Source organism: Helianthus annuus, chromosome 8 (genome assembly GCF_002127325.2).
Source record: "Helianthus annuus cultivar XRQ/B chromosome 8, HanXRQr2.0-SUNRISE, whole genome shotgun sequence".
Classification (NCBI taxonomy): Eukaryota; Viridiplantae; Streptophyta; class Magnoliopsida; order Asterales; family Asteraceae; genus Helianthus; species Helianthus annuus.
In genome coordinates, this window is record NC_035440.2 from 4,374,422 (window position 1) to 4,389,649 (window position 15,228).

The following is a 15,228-nucleotide window of genomic DNA, read 5'->3' on the forward strand; positions in this document are numbered from 1 at the left end:
CATTTCCAAAATAAATTGTCAAAACATTACAAGAAAAGCAAATAACAACATTGTTCAACATAACATAAACAAAATTGATACAACACTTTAAACCTAAACGTCTAAGTGAGTATCTAGGCATCTTTGCTATCCGTTTTCATTTCATCATCATCAACCTGTAACATGTTTAAAAATACAATTCAATGCAAAAGCAAAGGCGAGTATACAAGTTTGGTACGTACATAGCATAAGATAAAAAGTGTGAACAATTCCTCATGGCAAGCATATGATTCAAGATAAACATTAAATATGGCATGTGTCTAACATATCAAACCAAGAAAACGCAATATGCTCAAGACATAACCTCAAGTTTACGGGCGGGTCGTTAATCCTATAGCGCTACATATGTCAAGGTTTGGCTCGTACGAAGTTAATGATAAGTTCAACACATAAGAATAACCCAAATTTAAAGTATCAAGCCATCACGTATACAAGCATGTTATAGAAATGTTCATGTGTTTTAAACAAAGTGTTCATGTGTATGTTTTGATAGTTAAACATATTACACCCCAAAAGTGGTAAAAAGTAAAAAGGGGAATACGAGTATACTCACGGTTTACAAGTCTTGACTTGGAAGTTCCGAGAGTAAGTTTGGTGGATGATTTAGCTTGGAGCACCTAGTCCTTCTACACGAGGAAACGTAGATGTGTGAGTTTGGCGTTTACAGAAGATTATAAATTGGAGTTTAAAAATAGCATAAAGTAGGGTATCAAAATAATCATCCTTGACTTGTACTCTTTTATGACACTACGTAACCACTAGGGTTATATTGTATTTCATGGGTAGTAAGCCCATTAGAATCATACTTGGAGTGTTAAGTCTTAGATGTCACTACAAGAAATTTGGTTCTTTACCAACACAAAGTATATGTGGGAAAAAGCATATAATGTGTTGGTAGTTGTCTTTACCCACATATAAAATAAGTGTAATGATGTGTAGGCTCATGACTGTGGATATAGGTCATTACCTACACATAAGTTATATGTAGGCATATAGTAAGCTATACCTACACATATATGTGTGGCTAAAAGCCATTTATATATGCAGTTAAAAGTACAACAATTTGTTTAGAAGACATCTGACGTGGCATCCGACGTGGCAGATGACGTGGCATGAATATATGTGTGGGTAAAAGTAATCTTATGTGTAGGTAAAAGTAATATTATGTGTAGGTAAATGTTAAAAATGTGTAGGTATTGATCTTAATTTGTGTTGAAAAAAAAAAACATTGATGTGTTGGTAAATATATTTTAAAGTGTAGACATTAACCACACTATATGTAGATAAAAATATTCAATATATACAAACAAATACCAAAGCAATATGGAAACATACGTGAACAAATTAAGATTCTTAATTAAACTAATAAACATCAATCTTACAAACAACCAATAAAAGTACTGGTTCATCCGGTGGACGGCTACTTTGCCATAGTAATATGGAAAAAAAAAAACTCTGAATATAAACAAAATCAACTGCTTACAATTGACACAGGTCCATTCAATAACATGTTTCATAATCAACATGAATTGCACACTTCTAAGTGTCAATTTCTCTCCACTTGATGTCATAAACTCCCAACTTTTCCAGATTTGGAGAATGGTGGCAGCTGGTGACAGTCATGTTGTGCTTGGCTTGTGATGTTGGTGGCTCCTGGACTTGTCTCTCATCACCATTCTAATTGGTCCCTACGATTGAGTTTTCCACATCAAGGGTTTCAGCTATTGATTTTTAGTTAGAATAATATCCATATAATTTTGTGATACAACGATACATACCTGAAATTAGAGAAAACCGGTCTTTTGGGATAAATTTCAGCAGAATATTGTCCTGATATCTTATCTCTAGGCAGTTCAGACATATTTAACTGTATTCAGAAGTACACTTAGCAGGCAATCATAGTAATAGGTATTTGTTTTGAAAACCAGAAGGTTACTTAACCTTTTGCTCGGATATGAAGTTGTACAGTGAACTCTGCAGCATAAGAAAGAAAGAAAGAAAGAAAGAAAGAAAGAGTTATTGAGATATAAAGTACGATTGAAGTTTAAGGTACCTAAAATATAAGATACCTTTGGGGTTGAGTTAAAATCTCCAGAGAGAACAACAGGAGCATTATCCCAAAGCTTTGATGTAGCATAAGCTCTTTCTAGAAGTATCCTAACCTATTGGTCAGGTCGGGTCAAGACAGGTTCGGGTCAAAACAGGTCAATTATAAAAAAGGGTTGTTTTCGTTCGGGTCGAAACGGGTCCGGGTCGGAACGGATCCAGGTCAGCACGGGTTTCGGGTCGGGTCAGGTCAAGTCAGTTTTTTTTTTTTTACAATATAACTTTGGTCAAAGTACTCCTTTTGACCCGTTACCCGATCCCACTTAAACTTACCGTATCACTGGTGCCAAGACTGATTGCCAAATCCCCTGGTGTATTGATCGTTAATCCTGTCAAATTTTGTTTCCCTTTAGTATATATGTATCAAGTTTGACTTTCACAAGTCAAAGAATACAACGATTAACCCGTTTGACGATATTAAATGTAAAAAACGAAGATAAGAAATGGGTTGACCAATGAGAGTTATCTCCTTTTCCTTTGGCCAATCAATTTTTTTTCATGCTTTTTTAATTTATTTAATTCTTTACACCACTATTAACATAATGCCCATATCCACACTACACCCATTTTAGAAAAACACCCCACTGCTGACTGGGCTGCCACATGGCGCACAACGCCCAAGGGTGGGGCATCATTCACCCAACGACTACGCATGGTCTAACCGACTAATAAACAAGAAACAATAGAAAATTAAATTAATCAAAGTCCATCGTTGACTTTACAAGTCAAATGATTTATGGGTCAAATAAAAATTAGTTACCAGACAAAAAAGTCTAAATTATTTAAATAAAATATCATTTTAATACTATTGTTTTGGTAATCATAATTACTTATCACTTATCAGTAATTAAAAAACATTTTTTTAATAAATTAACTAAAGAGTGTTTGTAGGTTAACAGAACCCGGTCAACCTACCCATTTTGCTGGCTCTAATAATTACATTTATCCATAAAAATATTTATTGCATGATCAGATATGGTGGGAGAGATTACAGGGGGCATTAGGTGACTACATAACCACCTTATATATCACATTTAAGGCGATGTTTATGCAGTTCTCGCAGTTCTCTACTTAAAAGTGGTTTTGCATTGAACATATGTCAATGAGAGAGAGTTGGTCTATCAATAGAAAATTGATTTTTAATAGAAAAATGCAAACACCGCAAAAACATTTGCAGCTATCGTTATTACTTTGATACATAATACGTTTAATAACCTAGCACTAAGTTTGCAAGAATAATTTATGTGGGACAAAATAAAAATAAAAGCTTAATGATAATAATAATAATCATAATAATAATAATAATAATAATAATAATAATAATAATAATAATAATAATAATAATAATAATAATAAAAACAAACCGTTCAATGTTGGAGCTTGCTTCGTACTGATTAAAAACATCCCAAGATTTATCCGCACATCGATCACGTATATCTATCAAGAACACAAGATTGTTTAATACATTACGTAGCATCAATTAATTTATAATTAAACTCTTGTTAGATCTTGAAGAGTACCTTCACGAGTTAGAGACCCATTTTTGTAGCAAAACATAACCATGTAACTTTCAGGATCAACAGGGTTCGGTACAACATGTCCATCTAGGCTCGGCTTATGATCCATGGTTATCCCAAATACCTGCATATTTTCTTAAACTTACGAAAAAATGGTGTTGAAACATAGAGTCATGGTTAAACATGGAGTGTGGCTTGGGCACTTGGGCCGTATTGTATCAATGGCCCGTGATAAATTCTGTTATTAGATAATAATTGACTTTAGTTGCACATAATACAGTGGCTTATCTAAATCAACACAATCAAAAATCTACATATAAACACACATGTAGTGTGGGCTGGAGGGTGGGCCTACTCAAGCATTGAAGCCTCACGGTGATACACTAAAACAAACATGAACTTTAAACCCTAGCCCCCAGCTAATCATCTTCCTCACAAACAAATTCTGCAACCCTAAAACTCATTTACACAGCCGCAACAACATCAACCAGCATCCTTCTTCTTCTTTAGGTATCCTATTTTTCTCAGGGGTATCTTCTTATTTGCTTAGGGGTATCCTACACTTAAAACAGAAAAAAAAAACCAAAAAAAATTACCATTACGAGTCGAAGTTGAGGGGTAGCACGGGCTACCCTTAGAGCCCACATAAATCCGCCCCTGGTCCTGCTTGTTGTACCAGTTTTATGAACTTCACCAAATCATATATCCCCTCAAAATTGTACTAAAAATATCAGAATCAATCAAATGCATTAGTAAAACTAAAACACACATAGGTGGGTATCAAAACACATTAACTGACTACTTTTCACGATTAATTTTAATTACTTTATACCTTCCCAGGAGATGGTTCATGCCCATTCCAAAATACATAAGTTTGTATGACATCTAAACCTTCATCCTTAGCTTTTTTTATAAGGTCAGGCCACATCTGCACACACAGGGAACACATTTCAGGAAAATCAAGAGATGTCTGGGGAAAAAATGATTGCTATTTATTAATTAGGACCAAAATAAACCAAAAATTTTAAAGAACCCCATATGAGAAAAAAGCCTAACTTTTCAAGCACAAAGACTCAAATCCAGAAAATGGGCAATGGCTCTCCTACATGAAATTTAAATATAATGATAGCATCCTACACACCGAAAATTAACAACACAATGATTTGATACTTATACAAAACCCTAATTTTCACAAAAAAAAATGATTACCGCAACCCCTAAATACGTAAATCAACCTGAGACTTTTGTTGTCGTTCTCTGTAAACATAGGGTTTTTCAATTTCTTTAGCGTCATGGGAAGCATTTGCCACTCCTGATAAAGATGCGCGCTATGTTTCAACACCATTTTTTCGTTGAACAGATGGTGATTCGATGTTGAAAGTGACGATTTAGAGGGACAACCGATTGTGATTACTGTCAGGAATGATTATCGAGTCGAACTGGTTATAGATGAAAACCATAGTTTACTGAAGATCGTGGGCAGGTCAAAGTGAATCTAGAATAACTGTGAAAAAACCTTCCCCTCCCTTCTAGAAGCTTTTCATAAATTATAAGATTTAATTTCATCTCAATCCAATGGCTCACATTGAATATTGTTGTCTAAAAATAAGCCTTGCTAGCTTGTGAGCCTTTTATTTATAAAATTTTTATTTAATACAATATATATATATATATATATATATATATATATATAATATTTATTATTTATCAAACTAAGGGGCTGTTTGTCAACTTCTGAATGGTTAAATGCTTAATTAGTAAGAATTTTGAACCATTAAGTTCTGAACCAGTAAGAGATCTGAACCATTAAGATCTAACATAATGTTTAATCATTCAGAGGCAAATGTCTGACCAATTCAGATTAGAGGTCTTAACTATTATGACTCAGTATAATACTTAATAATTCAGAGGCAATTGTTTGAACCATTCATACATATGCTCGCGAAACAAATAGTGTGAACCATTAACTGCTGAACAAGTAAGAGGTCAGAACCATTAAGAGACTCATTAAGAGGTAAACTATATATGAATATATATGTATAAATATTATGTTATATATAAAATTTTGAAAAAAATAAATTATTACAATTAATATAAACCAATTAATAAATAAAATACGAGCCGAGTCGGAGCTTGAAAAACTACCAATGAACCGAGCTTGAGCTTTAGATTGAGCTCGGAGCCCTCATAATTTATTTTTTATGTGTCCAATATCTACACATATTGAACATTTCTAAATATGTGTAAGTATTTTTTTTGCCACGTCATCTTAAAAAAAAGATTTAATTATTTATTTTATATGTATTAAATATCTACACATATTGTACATTTTTAATTATGTGTAGATATTTGTTTTGTCACATCATCTAAAAAATATATATTTACTTACTTTATAGGTATGTAATATCTACACATATTGTACATTTTTAATCATGTGTAGGTATTTAATTTACCACCTCATTTAAAAAAAAAAGTATATATTCACTTAGTTTATCTACATATTTTTTTTTATTTCTTATGTGTTGGTAAACATAATCATTTACCTACATATATATTAGTTTTTTACATATGTGTAGATAATTTAGCTACACATGACAAAAATTTGCTATATATGTAGGCAATTTTTGGGGGGAAATTTTCCCACCAATACCAAGTGTGGTTATAATGTATTACCAACACATATTAAGTGTTAATCATTATGAAAATATATCACCAACTATTACCCACACATATACAAACATGTGTAGGTAAATACCCACACATTTACATGTGTAGGTAGATTATGTGTGGGTAAACACCCCAATTTCTTGTAGTGTGTCATTCTACTACTTTAACATATAAACACAAGTTTAATATTAAAGGTTCGAATGGGTGTGTATATATATTTAAGTATTACATATTATTAAGTCCAATAATCCAAGTAGGAGGTAGAAGATTAAGATCTTCGTTTAGGCACCTCGAGTCATTCATGAATGTCATGTACGGGGTAGGAAGAACATGCTTCCGTTTAGGGACCCCTTAGATGTTCACCACTACACTTGATGTAAAAACAACCAAGGAGGGTCATGAACTAAGGTCATTACAAGTAAGTAAAGTAAACTATCTATTAGAAATCATCAAACCATGTGACGATTTTATGTTTGGAACAACCCAAGTTGTCCCATAATCACTCATATATCAAAACTATGTTTGACATGATTTGTGGGTTGAAACCCTAAATAAAACACCGAGTTTATGAGGTTTAATCCTCTGATTTTTAAGTGTCTCAACCTTGTTTTTAAGCCTAACCAACCACAAAAAGTGTTGTAAGCATTAGGACATAGGAATGAGATGAGTAAACTCAAGTTTGATAAGGAATAACAAGTTGTTGAAAAATAAAATATAAAACAGAAAGTTTTGGTCCATTTTAAGGCAAATCCAAGCATGATTCTTCCAAGGAAAAACCAAGGATTCAAACCTAAGGACATAATGAAGCATTAGGGAGAAGAACCAAGTGATTTGGTTAAGAAATGAGTGAGTTACACTCACTTTAGTAAAGATACAAGAAGCTGTCCAAACTCAGATTTTCTACAGATTTGAGAGTGTTTTAGTGAAGATTAGAGAGTTGTGAAAGTGTCAAATGGGTTGGAGAAGGTGGGTATTTATAATTAGGGAGTTAGAAGGTGATTGGAGGTGATTAGAGGTGGATTAAAGGTGATTGGGTGAGATTAGAACTTGGGATTTCGTGCACAACAGCTCAAGAAACACAAGTCTGCCGAAACAGGGGGCTCGCGTGACGCCAAGGAGCCTCGCGTCACGCGGCGCCCTTGATCTCCAGACTTTCGTTTTATTACAATTTAGCCCCTGAAGTTTTGAGTTTGATGCTTTTAGGTGCAAACTTGAGAGTTTGGGGACTTGTTTTGATATTAAAGCATAGTATAAGATGTAATTAAGCACGATGATCAAAACCAAAGTATGTTTAAGCGTATAAATGTCATAACCAAGTATCGTTCTCGTTCAAAAGACGTTCAATGCATAAGTTTACATTAATTACAAGTTTCGCACATAGTTTCCAGGAATAACGATTAGACATTGATTGGTTCACCAAATCGAACATACGAGCATACATTGAGTGTGTATGACATAAATGTAATAAAATGCAAACTTCATTAATGATCCAAGTCTCGGTTTGATAATGATTACAAAGAAAGGAACAAATACAAGAATACAAGGTTTCCAAAAATAGAAATCCAAGCAATGGTTTCTAAATAGGGAAATTATGAAAACGCAGGGCGTTACAGTCTCCCCTCCTTTAGGAAATTTCGTCTCGAAATTTAGGAAGACGAAAGGTTTGAAAAAGTTTTGGTAATAAGGTCCAAAAAGGTCTTCAAAACACTGAATTTCTCATGGCACGTTTTACGAGAGTTTGGTAACATGGTGAAAACACTTATATATAGGAAGTATCAGCGGCGTATCCACCATCTTTTGACCATGTGACGTTCGTTTCGTATCCGGTGTCATGTTACGTTCCGTGTCTTACCATACACAATAGTACACTCTTTGTTTCTCATACGACTATCACTATAATCCCGTGTGCACCCGCGATTACATTGATCGTCTCATGATCCGCATAACTTGTACTAGTTGTGTATGAATTAAGGTATAAATAAATTCTAAAAAAATAAGATTGCGTGCATAGAGGCATAGCATATAAGCACGCTTGTGTTTCAAATAGTATAACAACGTAAGCGAATCCCTCGGGTTTCGCCCGCGTATAGTGCGAAAGTATAAATTTTGTATAAAAAGCATGAGTCTAGTATAAGTTTAAATACGAACACGCACGAGAGCATAAACACAAAAACGCATGCCAGTAGTATGAGTAAGAGTATGAGTATATATGTGAGTACAATTTTGAGCATAAACGAATGAGCGTGAGCGTAAACGTAAATCGTATAAATGAGAGTATATATATAAGTATGAGTCTATCATAAATTGTATAAATGCAAGTATAACTATGAATTTAAGTACAAACATAATTGTATTGGTATGAGGAAAATATATGGATGTGAATATAAGTTTAAGCATAGTTGTATAGGTACAGGTACAAGTAGGATATATGAGTACAAACACGAATATGAATATTAGCGCAACGTAATTGTGAGTGTAAGTATAATTGTATTACATGAATATAAACTTAGATATAAGTGTAGTGTAAATGTATAATTTGGGAACACGAGTATAATATAGAACGTATGAATATGTATATGATTATGAAAATAAGCATAAAGGTGAAAATATAAATATAGGTGTAGACATAAGGTGTAGAAATACGAATATGGATATGAGTGTAATACGTAATGATGTTGTTTATGATATGAATCGTAATATACGAATTTAAACATGAAAAGAAAGGCCAAGAAGTTTTGAGTATGAAGGTAAAAATGAGGGTATAAGTGTAATTGTCATGAGATATAAACCTAAGCGCATAAAATAATATACATATATAGTTGTTTTGAGCAAAGCGTGACGTTTAATTAAAAACAAAATAGATTGAGTTGACATGACATATAGAATCTAGTTCATAAATGTAAAGAGAGCATAAAACATTTATTGGTTATGCGTGTTATATTTTGTGAAAGAAAAGGGAGTGCTACTCTTGCTTTAAAAAGGATTTACATTCGTTGAAGATGGTTGGTTCTTATGAAGTTTCCTTGCCCACACATTTTAAATTGACGTATTGAATAATGGTTGAAAAGGTTCTAGAAGTAAATAAGTTCGCATCGTTTTAAATTGTCTTGCACTAGAAAAGAAATTCGAAGTTTAGAGATTTTTGTGACAACGTCGATTCTTAAGAAAAGGATTTTGGTATACGATCTTAATGATTGTTGAAAAAAAAACGTCTTTAATAAAACATTTTACTGATTTTGAAAGAAATTTTAGTAAACGATTGAATACCATTGGTAGTATTTCATAGGTGCTTGCGAAAAGTTGATTTGATTCCTAGTTGAAAATAGAAAATCTCTAGTTTAAGAATATGAGGTGAGCCTTTTTCAATAGTTACATTGATTACAAAATTTCATGGGCAATGGATTTATTAAACCAACCAGGTTGATAGTAGCATTTCGTAAATTTTGAAAATCGTGGTATAAGCGTTTATGGTAAAGGTTAAGAATTTTGTGTGTATGAGCTATATAAAATAGAATGTAGAATAAGAAATTCGTTTATATAAACAGTGCATGTTGAAATAAATAGGGATTTGGCTAATGATAAACGATTTAGATATAAACGTGATCATGTTTACGTAATATAGTCTATTAAGGAAAATATTGGTAACGATCACCTAGGTAAGGGAAATCACCCCTAATTCGTTGGCGAGGTCGTTGTAAGACGAGTAAAGAAACGAAGTTAGTTGTCAAGGTAAGGAAATCACCCTCATCTTGATGATGTGACTCCATTTATTGTTACAAAGGGTAAAAATAAAATTATGTGAAATCATGTATGCGAATAATGTATAAATGTATGATAAAGTATTTGTACGATATATGTGTAAAAGTGAAATTCCAAAAATAATTCGAATTCGTAAAGAGGGAATAGGTGAGACTTGGTCATAATGTTTGCTTAAGAAGATGAAATTGATCACATAGCATAAAGGGTCACATAGTATAAAGATTCAAGTTGATTTGCATAGCATAAAAGTTTAAACGTTTCATATAGCATAGCCATGAATTCCACATAGCATAACATGAATAAACGAAAGCATTGTAAATTTAGTTTGTTCACTAGGGATTATTATTGTTTGTGATTGCGATAACGTGCGAAATGATTAAAACGATATTTCGAAACAAATGAACGTTCAAGTATAAAATCACATATAAATTGAGATACATAAAAGAGAGGCTCAATAAAACATAGGAATGTTTCGGGTAGAGAAACGTCGACAATTCCAAAGTGGGTCGAAAGTCCTTTCGATTTAGAGATATTGTGCTTTGGCCTATAAGTAAGATACTCTCGTCGAGAAGCGATTAACGGTATCTTACCCTTCCGGTTACTACACATCTCTAAATGATTGGAACATTCGGGACTTTGACGAGAATGAAAATCAAGGAATGGGACTTAATCGACAAGATGCGGGTTTCACCCCTAACTTGACGATTTCGTACCCTAAGGTGGTTGGTACTTGTCGGCCAAAATAAAATTTTGACACTTTGACAAGGGTCCACTAGAGTTGAAATGGAAATTACCATTAAGTTGTGGATGTCACTCCTAGCTTAATGGTGAAATTTCGTGCAAAAATAGATTAAAGGTAGAGTGAGAGTCGTTTACCAAATTGTGGGTTTCACGCCTATTTTGGTAAAGTTGTCTCGTTGATGTTACAAGAGTATAAAATAGCATAAGTGTATTCGTGTTAGCCTTAGGAAAGGCGCATAAGTTTAATAACAAGAATTGTAGCTAGGAAGCATGTAAGATAGAGCACAAATGTTTTAAACAACAAATAAGAGACAAAGTTCCTAAAACTATAGACTAGGGCAAAAGCATGGCAATTTTCCTAATTCCCTATAGTTATGGCTCTGATACCAATCTGTCACACCCCAACCAATGGCGGAAACATCGGGATGAGACGAAGTGTGAAGATTGCTCGAGACATCATAACGCTATTTGTGACAATAATTTAATAATCCAAATTTCATTAGCAAATAACAACATTGTTCAACATAACATAAACAAAATTGATACAACACTTTAAACCTAAACGTCTAAGTGAGTATCTAGGCATCTTTGCTATCCGTTTTCATTTCATCATCATCAACCTGTAACATGTTTAAAAATACAATTCAATGCAAAAGCAAAGGCGAGTATACAAGTTTGGTACGTACATAGCATAAGATAAAAAGTGTGAACAATTCCTCATGGCAAGCATATGATTCAAGATAAACATTAAATATGGCATGTGTCTAACATATCAAACCAAGAAAACGCAATATGCTCAAGACATAACCTCAAGTTTACGGGCGGGTCGTTAATCCTATAGCGTTACATATGTCAAGGTTTGGCTCGTACGAAGTTAATGATAAGTTCAACACATAAGAATAACCCAAATTTAAAGTATCAAGCCATCACGTATACAAGCATGTTATAGAAATGTTCATGTGTTTTAAACAAAGTGTTCATGTGTATGTTTTGATAGTTAAACATATTACACCCCAAAAGTGGTAAAAAGTAAAAAGGGGAATACGAGTATACTCACGGTTTACAAGTCTTGACTTGGAAGTTCCGAGAGTAAGTTTGGTGGATGATTTAGCTTGGAGCACCTAGTCCTTCTACACGAGGAAACGTAGATGTGTGAGTTTGGCGTTTACGGAAGATTATAAATTGGAGTTTAAAAATAGCATAAAGTAGGGTATCAAAATAATCATCCTTGACTTGTACTCTTTTATGACACTACGTAACCACTAGGGTTATATTGTATTTCATGGGTAGTAAGCCCATTAGAATCATACTTGGAGTGTTAAGTCTTAGATGTCATTCTACTACTTTAACATATAAACACAAGTTTAATATTAAAGGTTCGAATGGGTGTGTATATATATTTAAGTATTACATATTATTAAGTCCAATAATTCAAGTAGGAGGTAGAAGATTAAGATCTTCGTTTAGGCACCTCGAGTCATTCATGAATGTCATGTACGGGGTAGGAAGAACATGCTTCCGTTTAGGGACCCCTTAGATGTTCACCACTACACTTGATGTAAAAACAACAAAGGAGGGTCATGAACTAAGGTCATTACAAGTAAGTAAAGTAAACTATCTATTAGAAATCATCAAACCATGTGAGGATTTTATGTTTGGAACAACCCAAGTTGTCCCATAATCACTCATATATCAAAACTATGTTTGACATGATTTGTGGGTTGAAACCCTAAATAAAACACCGAGTTTATGAGGTTTAATCCTCTGATTTTTAAGTGTCTCAACCTTGTTTTTAAGCCTAACCAACCACAAAAAGTGTTGTAAGCATTAGGACATAGGAATGAGATGAGTAAACTCAAGTTTGATAAGGAATAACAAGTTGTTGAAAAATAAAATATAAAACAGAAAGTTTTGGTCCATTTTAAGGCAAATCCAAGCATGATTCTTCCAAGGAAAAACCAAGGATTCAAACCTAAGGACATAATGAAGCATTAGGGAGAAGAACCAAGTGATTTGGTTAAGAAATGAGTGAGTTACACTCACTTTAGTAAAGATACAAGAAGCTGTCCAAACTCAGATTTTCTGCAGATTTGAGAGTGTTTTAGTGAAGATTAGAGAGTTGTGAAAGTGTCAAATGGGTTGGAGAAGGTGGGTATTTATAATTAGGGAGTTAGAAGGTGACTGGATGTGATTAGAGGTGGATTAAAGGTGATTGGGTGAGATTAGAACTTGGGATTTCGTGCACAACAGCTCAAGAAACACAAGTCTGCCGAAACAGGGGGCTCGCGTGACGCCAAGGAGCCTCGCGTCACGCGACGCCCTTGATCTCCAGACTTTCGTTTTATTACAATTTAGCCCCTGAAGTTTTGAGTTTGATGCTTTTAGGTGCAAACTTGAGAGTTTGGGGACTTGTTTTGATATTAAAGCATAGTATAAGATGTAATTAAGCACGATGATCAAAACCAAAGTATGTTTAAGCGTATAAATGTCATAACCAAGTATCGTTCTCGTTCAAAAGACGTTCAATGCATAAGTTTAGATTAATTACAAGTTTCGCACATAGTTTCCAGGAATAACGATTAGACATTGATTGGTTCACCAAATCGAACATACGAGCATACATTGAGTGTGTATGACATAAATGTAATAAAATGCAAACTTCATTAATGATCCAAGTCTCGGTTTGATAATGATTACAAAGAAAGGAACAAATACAAGAATACAAGGTTTCCAAAAATAGAAATCCAAGCAATGGTTTCTAAATAGGGAAATTATGAAAACGCAGGGCGTTACATCACATCACCTTGAGGCTTTTTCATCAACTCTTTGTTTGAATAATATATGTACTGTTTATAATCACTTGGCAATCGATTATCCCATTCTATATTTGATGTTAAGAGGTTGTTCACCTCTGATTTTCAATTTCATCATTGTCCTCAAACTGCAAAATACATATAGTTTCTAGCTCAAGACAAACATATTCATGTTAAACCAAGATATCATATACAAAAGTTAAATCAGAGTCTTATAACAACTACTACTCAACAAATAAAAGAACATAAAATTATTCCTTCCCAACAAACTGGATATATTTCAACAACTTAAAACATGAAGTGTTTGTAATCATTTTGAAACAGAGTATTTTTTATTACGTTTGCTTTTTTTCTTCTTGGTTTCTATACACTTACCTTTTTAATTACACCCCTGAAAGAATGGAGTATGTTAACTTCAGTTGAAGAACACAATAATATTCAAATATACCTTTTATGTTGGAAGAAACTTGATGCCTTCAATCAAGAGATGAGAACTAAAACCAAAAGATTTGTCCAGTAACTGTAATCTAACAACGAAATCAACAGTTCTTTCAAAATTGATTATTTGGAAGAGTTCGAAATTCACTAACCAGGTTCCACATTTGTTGCAAAGAAAAGCAAGATCAACTATCCTAAACTAACACAGTCTAACAACATCAACTATCCTATCCACATATACAACCACAAAAACCCTAAATCCATCAAATTAACAATACAATACACAAATTAGATTAACATAGATCACAAATTACAGAACAAAACAACGATCGATACATGTAAAGCTCTTCAAAACCGAGGCCACTTGCGTTATGATTGTAAATCTCATGAATTGTATGCTCCACTGATCCGAAACCCAATAATGCACATAGATATGTAAAATTAGGGCCAAAAAGTCATCAAATAATGAATGGCCAACAATATACATAAACCGGTAACGTAAATCAACAAAATACATAACAATCGATGCAAAAACCCTTAAAACCTTACTCATATTTGTTACCGGTAGGCGTGAAATCAAACACTTGACCAAGGATTTCCATAACATCAGCGATTTTGAGAGAAAAAGGCAATAAACCCTTGATGTACCATTCGATAACCCTAGCCCTTAACTCCTTCACTTGTTCCTAAACAGTCAACACCAAAAATAATCAGATCATCTTCACCTATTTTAAAACAGAAACTAAACTATACAAATGCTAAAAATTATAAATCAACATAAGAGCATAAAAATTACACATCATCCAAAACACAAACACATAATCCAAATATTTTATGAGATCAAACACCTCTGATCAAAGTTATAAAAACCCAAATCAATAAAACTTCAAATCCAAACAAAACAATATAGTTGAAAACGACACAGATAGGGTTCGTTGATTGTTACCTTAGCCGCCGGTACTTAACTCAGATCGGTTCGGTAGCAGAACCCTAGTGGTAGTCGCTGCCACTTGAGCTCAAACCATGAGAACCCTTGATCCAATCTTACCGCAGTCGTCGGAATCATCATTTTTTAACTTTGACTGAACCAGAGGGATGAACTGTTAAACTTTTGAGTAACAATCTGGTTTCAGTCGTTGTCGGTGATG

General features: G+C 33.6%; 1 protein-coding gene across 2 annotated transcripts; it reads right to left on the bottom strand.

Annotated features, from left to right (window-relative positions):
* Nucleotides 1-1,371: 1,371 nt before the first annotated feature.
* Nucleotides 1,372-5,185, bottom strand: LOC110871815 (carbon catabolite repressor protein 4 homolog 6). 2 transcript variants are annotated; one of them, XM_022120566.2, is made up of 10 exons: nt 4,898-5,185; nt 4,495-4,590; nt 4,259-4,383; nt 3,666-3,786; nt 3,510-3,582; nt 2,419-2,474; nt 2,109-2,201; nt 1,981-2,013; nt 1,818-1,906; nt 1,372-1,727 (listed from the first exon to the last, which is right to left on the bottom strand). In XM_022120566.2, exons 5-10 carry the CDS (start codon nt 3,547-3,549, stop codon nt 1,709-1,711), a joined length of 330 nt encoding a protein of 109 aa, XP_021976258.1. In that variant the 5' UTR covers nt 3,550-3,582; nt 3,666-3,786; nt 4,259-4,383; nt 4,495-4,590; nt 4,898-5,185; the 3' UTR covers nt 1,372-1,708. The 2 variants fall into 2 exon arrangements, with proteins under 2 accessions (XP_021976258.1, XP_035832270.1); XM_035976377.1 differs by having other exon boundaries at nt 3,666-4,383.
* Nucleotides 5,186-15,228: the final 10,043 nt, after the last annotated feature.